The sequence below is a fragment of the Photinus pyralis genome, unplaced genomic scaffold (genome assembly GCF_008802855.1).
Source record: "Photinus pyralis isolate 1611_PpyrPB1 unplaced genomic scaffold, Ppyr1.3 Ppyr1.4_LG3b, whole genome shotgun sequence".
Classification (NCBI taxonomy): domain Eukaryota; kingdom Metazoa; phylum Arthropoda; class Insecta; order Coleoptera; family Lampyridae; genus Photinus; species Photinus pyralis.
Window position 1 is genome coordinate 5,990,303 of NW_022170510.1, and position 9,760 is coordinate 6,000,062.

Here is a 9,760-nt window from a genome sequence, read left to right on the forward strand (position 1 = left end):
AAAGCGGCCATTCTGACGATTTTGTACAGAAAACAGACACAAATTGCAAATTATTTCTGCAAAATTTGGATAGAAGTTCGAATTTTTCTGTTTGCGGTCCGTGCAAAGTTGATATCCCCAAGCCTTCACGAGCGCTTCGATCATAGTGTGAGTGAAACTTGTTCGCGAAGCAGTTCTCCAGTTTGTTATTCTCTGTGCGGTGAGAGTATTTGAAGTTGTGATTATGGAAAATTTTGTTATAATAAGAGATGTGACTCGTAATGTGCGTCGCTTTAATTTAAGCGGTCGCATTATGGAGTTTAAAATAAAACCTGTACCAAACAATTTGGATCCAGTGCAGTGGATAAAAAACGCCATCATACAACTTATTCATAAGGCGGTAGAGGCTCTATCACCCCACGATATGGTTGGTTTCTCCTTCTGTTCCAAAGACTTTAAAAATGGTGAGGGGTGGTTGCGGTTCAAGCCGGTTAAAGAGGTGGCGATTGACGATGTTTGGAATACTATAACGTCTATCTATCAGTCCAACAGTAGCGGTCTAAGTACCGAAACGTTTTGTTTTCGAGTTACATCTGTACGCTTACCATCCGGTTTGGGTAGATCTCGAAAGTATAATAATTATAAAGAAGAATGCAGAGCAAGGAGGGGCATCGTGTTAATTAAGAATAGTGATAATTTGTGTTTACCGCGGGCGATCGTTGTTGCTATGGCTTATGTGGATCATGACGTCGATTATCACAAGATTAGGACTAACAGAGGTAAAATACAGGACCAAAAAGCTATGAACTTATTAGAAGAAACCAAAATTACAATAGCCGATTGTGGAGCGGGTATACCCGAATTACAGCGATTTCAAAACCACCTTTCGGGTTACAAACTAACCGTCTATCTATACGGAAGAAAAGGACGCGATGTGATGTTCGAGGGTGATAGTGCGGGAAAACACCTGAATTTAATGTATCACGAAGGACACTACAACGTGATAACATCTTTAACCGCAGCCTTCGCTTGTATTTATTATTGTCAAGAATGTCACGTACCGTACAATAATAAAACGGACCATCGATGTGGGGGAACGTGTGCGGCGTGCCAGCAAAGTCCAGCATGTTCTAAAGGGGAAGAAGTTTGCATTAATTGTAAAGAGTGCAAAAGAGCGTTTCGGGGTCAAAGGTGTTTTGACAATCACAAGATACATAATATTTGTACCCAAATTAGTCGTTGTGAAAATTGCTTTGCCATATATCGTAATGCTAGGAAACACACTTGTGAAGAAGTATTTTGTAAGACGTGTAACAATTATGTGGAAAGAGACCATTTATGCTATATGCCGACAGATAAAGGTACTCCGAAAATGGTCGACACAGTTTTTGTGTTCTACGATTTAGAAACAATGCAAGAGGAAAAATTGGAAGACGGGTCTCTCTTACATCAACCAAATCTATGTGTGTTTGTACAGTGTTGTGATACATGCATAAATGAGGAAAAACTTTATTTTTGTCAAAAGTGTGGCTTTCGGCAAAAAATACTGACTGATGACGTAATATCAACATTTATGGGACACATTTTGAATTTAAGAAAAAGATTCAAGCACGTTATCGTTTTGGCCCATAACGGTGGAGGTTTCGATCACCAGTTTATATTAAATTATATCTTAACCCAAACGGATCTTACACCTGAACTAATAATGAGAGGAACAAAATTAGTCTCAATGTTTCTAAATAATGTAAGATTTTTAGATTCACTAAATTACTTCTCGATGGCTCTTAGTAAACTACCTAAGGTGTTCGATCTAACAGAGCTAAAGAAAGGTTATTTTCCGCACTTGTTTAACACATCGGGGAACCAAAACTATATAGGACCAATGCCTCCAATAGAGGCTTTCGACCCTGATAATCTTAAATTCAACGAAAGGGAGGCCTTATTGGCTTGGCATGCCGGAAAAGTGACAGAAAACTACGTATTTGACTTTAGGAAAGAATTTATAGATTACTGCATATCCGACGTTGATATATTGGCACAGTCGTGTCTGAAATTTAGACAGTTGATGATAAAGGAAGGGAACGTATGCCCTTTTACCGAAAGCGTCACGTTACCGGGAGCGTGTAACAAAATATTTCGGCGTTCGTTTTTAAAGCAAAATACCATCGGCATCATTCCAAAGGGGGGATATAGACGTTGTGATACACAATCCGTCATAGCTACTCGATGGTTATTGTTAGAAGAGCGCAATCGCAAATTAAATATAGTACATTCGGGTAGGCAGAAGGAGGCAAGAGTGGGAGGTGTAAAAGTCGACGGATATTGTGATGAAACGAAGGATGTATTCGAGTTCTATGGATGTTACTATCATGGCTGCCCCAGATGCTTCAAGTATGCAAGGAACGAGCCTTTGTTAGATAATACGTCGGAGACGCTCGAATACCGTTATGAAGCTACAATTGCAAAATCTAACAGATTAAAAGAGCTGGGTTATTGCGTTAACGAAATGTGGGAGTGTGACTTTCGACAACTTATGACACAAGAAATGTACAGGTATACAGAAACGCATCCCGTAATGTCATATTCACCACTCAACCCGCGAGATGCGTTTTATGGTGGTCGAACAGGAAACGCAAAATCCTTTTATATAACAAAGGGAGATGAACGAATAAAGTACGTTGATTTTACCTCCCTATATCCATACGTCAACAAGTATGGAAAATACCCCATAGGGCACCCTACAGCAGTTCATATTGGGGAAGGATGTAAAAAGTTAAATCTTGACACCACTGATGGACTTATTAAATGTAAAATACTACCACCAAATTTGCTGTTTCACCCAGTCCTACCTCTGAAAATAAATGACAAGTTGATGTTTGTACTTTGTCGCACATGCGCCGAAACTTTAAACCAGGGGGACTGTGAACATAGTGACGATGGGCGGTCGTTAACAGGTACCTGGGTAATCGATGAAGTGAAAAAAGCTATTGAAAAAGGTTACAAAGTATTGGAAACGTATGAAATATGGCAGTACGCAACTGATCAGTACGATAAACGTAGTAAAACCGGTGGGTTATTTAATGAATATATCAACAAATTTTTGGGTATTAAACAGCAAAGTTCTGGGTGGCCATCAGGTTGCGATACTCCTGAGAAGAAGGATAAATATGTTAATGATTACTTTGAGACGGAAGGTGTTACGCTTGACCCGAATAAAATAGAAAAAAATCCAGGTTTGAGACAATTAGGGAAGGCTGTAATTACATCGTTTTGGGGTAAACTCGGTCAACGCGAGAACCAAAGTAAAACCACCATAGTTAAGCAACCTGGGGAGTTTTATAGTATGATGACCAATCCTTCAATGGATATCAATTCTGTTTTACCAGTTAATGAAGACACGCTACTAGTAAACTGGGAATTTAAAGAAGAGACGTATAATCCCTTATCGACTGTAAATGTCGTTCTTGCCGCTTACACTACGGCCCATGCTCGCTTAAAGCTATACGAGTATTTGGAGAGGTTGGAAGAAAGAGTTCTCTATTATGATACGGATTCGATAATCTACGTATCAGCTCCCGGGCAGTACGAACCACCCTTAGGGCAGTATTTGGGCGAGTTGACTGACGAGTTAGAAGAAGAAGGTGTCGGAAGTTACATTAAGGAGTTTGTATCAGGTGGTCCAAAGAATTATGCCTACAAGGCGTGGCCCAGTTCTAAACAATGCGATGTAACTGTATGTAAAGTCAAAGGGATATCTTTAACATACAAAACCTCACAACTAATTAATTTCGACAAAATAAGAGATATGGTCCTAGAAAAAGAAGAAACGGAACCTATTCTCGTATCATCTAAACTTATAACCCGAACGGCGGAACACAATGTACTAACAATGAACACCTCTAAACTGTACCGGCTAAACTCTACAAAGAGATGTTTCTCATCCATAGATGGTTCTTCCCGTCCATACGGATTTAAGAAGCTTAGGTTAAGTGAACATTGAAAAAATTATAAATTTACAAATGTATTACTTATTTGTAAAGTGTATGATACAGTAATTTTTTATAAGGTATAATTTTATTACCAGACTATAAGTTAAGCAGAACCTATTGTAAATAGCAAACTATTGACTATCGTGCGAAAATGTAACTTGATGTTAAATAAACTTATTTTCCCATATATCGTTGTCTTTTCTTTTTCTACTCTAAATTATGAAGTGAAGAGACCTTTTTTTTTGTTTAAACTCTTTCCTGCGAAAGACTTAACGTTGTTAGGTACCCGAGTAATGATCTAAACGGACAACTTCCAATCAACATCTTAAAGCACAGTGGCGTATTGGTTGATAGAGACACTTCGCATAATCACAAAGGGGTCTGCATAAAGAGGTATGATTGTTTGGAGTTACACGTCGGTCAGTGCATTTTAATCCTCTACCTAACCTAGCGACGATAAAGAACCTTTTCGCTGTTTGACAATTTGACATTAATATTAAGGCTATTAAAACTTTGTCCGACTGAAAAATAAAACAACCTATACCGAGTTTAACATAGATTATGACTATAAAGTTTGGTCATTATCGAGGAAAGCATCTCATAAATAGGAATTTCATAGGGCTTCGACTGACGACTATGAAGTACTCCGTATATTGATTTTTAACGTAGAAAAAATTCCGAGCATAATGAATTGTTTCACGATTTACATATTAGATAGAATTGTTGTCTTCACTGTGAAGACCGTAGATCGCAGGCTGGATAGGATTTTCGATAGTAAAACAGTTTCATTTAGACAGATTCCTTTTAGTACAGAGCCACTAGGTTGTGTTGTTTTGAGCATGCGCACTGGAATATATTTACACATAACGAAAACGTTCAAGACACAACGCTCACGGTGGAAATTTTGTGTGTGGGTATTTTATTTTAGCCATTGTTGTACCTACCATCTGCACGTGCTCAGTAGGCTGCTTAATGCTATTGATATTTAAAGTGACCTGGCGCATGCTGGTGATCACTTTACATGGTACTTTGACCAGGATTGCGAGGTCATACTTCAGCAGATGGTCCGGGGTGTAGAGCGATCCCAACGTGAACGCGAACCCAAACGTAAACGTGGACCCGAACGTGAACGTGAACCCAACGCGAACGTGACCCCAAACGTCACGTGAACGCGAACCCCAACGCGAACGTGAACGAGTTCATGTGTTTTGTTTAGTGAAGTCAATACAAAAGGTCCGTTATAGGTTAGGTTGGAATGGGCGCGCCTATTCCAACCTAACCTATAACGGACCTTTTGTATTGACTTCACTAAACAAAACACATGAACTCGTTCACGTTCGCGTTGGGGTTCGCGTTCACGTGACGTTTGGGGTCACGTTCGCGTTGGGTTCACGTTCACGTTCGGGTCCACGTTTACGTTTGGGTTCGCGTTCACGTTGGGATCGCTCTACACCCCGGACCATCTGCTGAAGTATGACCTCGCAATCCTGGTCAAAGTACCATGTAAAGTGATCACCAGCATGCGCCAGGTCACTTTAAATATCAATAGCATTAAGCAGCCTACTGAGCACGTGCAGATGGTAGGTACAACAATGGCTAAAATAAAATACCCACACACAAAATTTCCACCGTGAGCGTTGTGTCTTGAACGTTTTCGTTATGTGTAAATATATTCCAGTGCGCATGCTCAAAACAACACAACCTAGTGGCTCTGTACTAAAAGGAATCTGTCTAAATGAAACTGTTTTACTATCGAAAATCCTATCCAGCCTGCGATCTACGGTCTTCACAGTGAAGACAACAATTCTATCTAATATGTAAATCGTGAAACAATTCGTTATGCTCGGAATTTTTTCTACGTTAAAAATCAATATACGGAGTACTTCATAGTCGTCAGTCGAAGCCCTATGAAATTCCTATTTATGAGATGCTTTCCTCGATAATGACCAAACTTTATAGTCATAATCTATGTTAAACTCGGTATAGGTTGTTTTATTTTTCAGTCGGACAAAGTTTTAATAGCCTTAATATTAATGTCAAATTGTCAAACAGCGAAAAGGTTCTTTATCGTCGCTAGGTTAGGTAGAGGATTAAAATGCACTGACCGACGTGTAACTCCAAACAATCATACCTCTTTATGCAGACCCCTTTGTGATTATGCGAAGTGTCTCTATCAACCAATACGCCACTGTGCTTTAAGATGTTAATTGTAAGTTGTCCGTTTAGATCATTACTCGGGTACCTAACAACGTTAAGTATTTCGCAGGAAAGAGTTTAAACAAAAAAGGTCTCTTCACTTCATAATTTAGAGTAGAAAAAGAAAAGACAACGATATATGGGAAAATAAGTTTATTTAACATCAAGTTACATTTTCGCACGATAGTCAATAGTTTGCTATTTACAATAGGTTCTGCTTAACTTATAGTCTGGTAATAAAATTATACCTTATAAAAAATTACTGTATCATACACTTTACAAATAAGTAATACATTTGTAAATTTATAATTTTTTCAATGTTCACTTAACCTAAGCTTCTTAAATCCGTATGGACGGGAAGAACCATCTATGGATGAGAAACATCTCTTTGTAGAGTTTAGCCGGTACAGTTTAGAGGTGTTCATTGTTAGTACATTGTGTTCCGCCGTTCGGGTTATAAGTTTAGATGATACGAGAATAGGTTCCGTTTCTTCTTTTTCTAGGACCATATCTCTTATTTTGTCGAAATTAATTAGTTGTGAGGTTTTGTATGTTAAAGATATCCCTTTGACTTTACATACAGTTACATCGCATTGTTTAGAACTGGACCACGCCTTGTAGGCATAATTCTTTGGACCACCTGATACAAACTCCTTAATGTAACTTCCGACCCCTTCTTCTTCTAACTCGTCAGTCAACTCGCCCAAATACTGCCCTAAGGGTGGTTCGTACTGCCCGGGAGCTGATACGTAGATTATCGAATCCGTATCATAATAGAGAACTCTTTCTTCCAACCTCTCCAAATACTCGTATAGCTTTAAGCGAGCATGGGCCGTAGTGTAAGCGGCAAGAACGACATTTACAGTCGATAAGGGATTATACGTCTCTTCTTTAAATTCCCAGTTTACTAGTAGCGTGTCTTCATTAACTGGTAAAACAGAATTGATATCCATTGAAGGATTGGTCATCATACTATAAAACTCCCCAGGTTGCTTAACTATGGTGGTTTTACTTTGGTTCTCGCGTTGACCGAGTTTACCCCAAAACGATGTAATTACAGCCTTCCCTAATTGTCTCAAACCTGGATTTTTTTCTATTTTATTCGGGTCAAGCGTAACACCTTCCGTCTCAAAGTAATCATTAACATATTTATCCTTCTTCTCAGGAGTATCGCAACCTGATGGCCACCCAGAACTTTGCTGTTTAATACCCAAAAATTTGTTGATATATTCATTAAATAACCCACCGGTTTTACTACGTTTATCGTACTGATCAGTTGCGTACTGCCATATTTCATACGTTTCCAATACTTTGTAACCTTTTTCAATAGCTTTTTTCACTTCATCGATTACCCAGGTACCTGTTAACGACCGCCCATCGTCACTATGTTCACAGTCCCCCTGGTTTAAAGTTTCGGCGCATGTGCGACAAAGTACAAACATCAACTTGTCATTTATTTTCAGAGGTAGGACTGGGTGAAACAGCAAATTTGGTGGTAGTATTTTACATTTAATAAGTCCATCAGCGGTGTCAAGATTTAACTTTTTACATCCTTCCCCAATATGAACTGCTGTAGGGTGCCCTATGGGGTATTTTCCATACTTGTTGACGTATGGATATAGGGAGGTAAAATCAACGTACTTTATTCGTTCATCTCCCTTTGTTATATAAAAGGATTTTGCGTTTCCTGTTCGACCACCATAAAACGCATCTCGCGGGTTGAGTGGTGAATATGACATTACGGGATGCGTTTCTGTATACCTGTACATTTCTTGTGTCATAAGTTGTCGAAAGTCACACTCCCACATTTCGTTAACGCAATAACCCAGCTCTTTTAATCTGTTAGATTTTGCAATTGTAGCTTCATAACGGTATTCGAGCGTCTCCGACGTATTATCTAACAAAGGCTCGTTCCTTGCATACTTGAAGCATCTGGGGCAGCCATGATAGTAACATCCATAGAACTCGAATACATCCTTCGTTTCATCACAATATCCGTCGACTTTTACACCTCCCACTCTTGCCTCCTTCTGCCTACCCGAATGTACTATATTTAATTTGCGATTGCGCTCTTCTAACAATAACCATCGAGTAGCTATGACGGATTGTGTATCACAACGTCTATATCCCCCCTTTGGAATGATGCCGATGGTATTTTGCTTTAAAAACGAACGCCGAAATATTTTGTTACACGCTCCCGGTAACGTGACGCTTTCGGTAAAAGGGCATACGTTCCCTTCCTTTATCATCAACTGTCTAAATTTCAGACACGACTGTGCCAATATATCAACGTCGGATATGCAGTAATCTATAAATTCTTTCCTAAAGTCAAATACGTAGTTTTCTGTCACTTTTCCGGCATGCCAAGCCAATAAGGCCTCCCTTTCGTTGAATTTAAGATTATCAGGGTCGAAAGCCTCTATTGGAGGCATTGGTCCTATATAGTTTTGGTTCCCCGATGTGTTAAACAAGTGCGGAAAATAACCTTTCTTTAGCTCTGTTAGATCGAACACCTTAGGTAGTTTACTAAGAGCCATCGAGAAGTAATTTAGTGAATCTAAAAATCTTACATTATTTAGAAACATTGAGACTAATTTTGTTCCTCTCATTATTAGTTCAGGTGTAAGATCCGTTTGGGTTAAGATATAATTTAATATAAACTGGTGATCGAAACCTCCACCGTTATGGGCCAAAACGATAACGTGCTTGAATCTTTTTCTTAAATTCAAAATGTGTCCCATAAATGTTGATATTACGTCATCAGTCAGTATTTTTTGCCGAAAGCCACACTTTTGACAAAAATAAAGTTTTTCCTCATTTATGCATGTATCACAACACTGTACAAACACACATAGATTTGGTTGATGTAAGAGAGACCCGTCTTCCAATTTTTCCTCTTGCATTGTTTCTAAATCGTAGAACACAAAAACGGTGTCGACCATTTTCGGAGTACCTTTATCTGTCGGCATATAGCATAAATGGTCTCTTTCCACATAATTGTTACACGTCTTACAAAATACTTCTTCACAAGTGTGTTTCCTAGCATTACGATATATGGCAAAGCAATTTTCACAACGACTAATTTGGGTACATATATTATGTATCTTGTGATTGTCAAAACACCTTTGACCCCGAAACGCTCTTTTGCACTCTTTACAATTAATGCAAACTTCTTCCCCTTTAGAACATGCTGGACTTTGCTGGCACGCCGCACACGTTCCCCCACATCGATGGTCCGTTTTATTATTGTACGGTACGTGACATTCTTGACAATAATAAATACAAGCGAAGGCTGCGGTTAAAGATGTTATCACGTTGTAGTGTCCTTCGTGATACATTAAATTCAGGTGTTTTCCCGCACTATCCCCCTCGAACATCACATCGCGTCCTTTTCTTCCGTATAGATAGACGGTTAGTTTGTAACCCGAAAGGTGGTTTTGAAATCGCTGTAATTCGGGTATACCCGCTCCACAATCGGCTATTGTAATTTTGGTTTCTTCTAATAAGTTCATAGCTTTTTGGTCCTGTATTTTACCTCTGTTAGTCCTAATCTTGTGATAATCGACGTCATGATCCACATAAGCCATAGCAACAAC

General features: G+C 39.0%; 2 protein-coding genes across 2 annotated transcripts; one reads left to right on the plus strand and one right to left on the minus strand.

The window, feature by feature from the left end:
* The first annotated feature begins 292 nt into the window (after positions 1 to 292).
* On the plus strand, positions 293 to 3,979 carry LOC116167046. The gene has a single exon (XM_031482282.1). It carries the CDS (start codon positions 293 to 295, stop codon positions 3,977 to 3,979), a length of 3,687 nt encoding a protein of 1,228 aa, XP_031338142.1.
* Positions 3,980 to 6,478: 2,499 nt separating this feature from the next.
* On the minus strand, positions 6,479 to 9,751 carry LOC116167047. The gene has a single exon (XM_031482283.1). It carries the CDS (start codon positions 9,749 to 9,751, stop codon positions 6,479 to 6,481), a length of 3,273 nt encoding a protein of 1,090 aa, XP_031338143.1.
* Between the last annotated feature and the right edge of the window lie 9 nt (positions 9,752 to 9,760).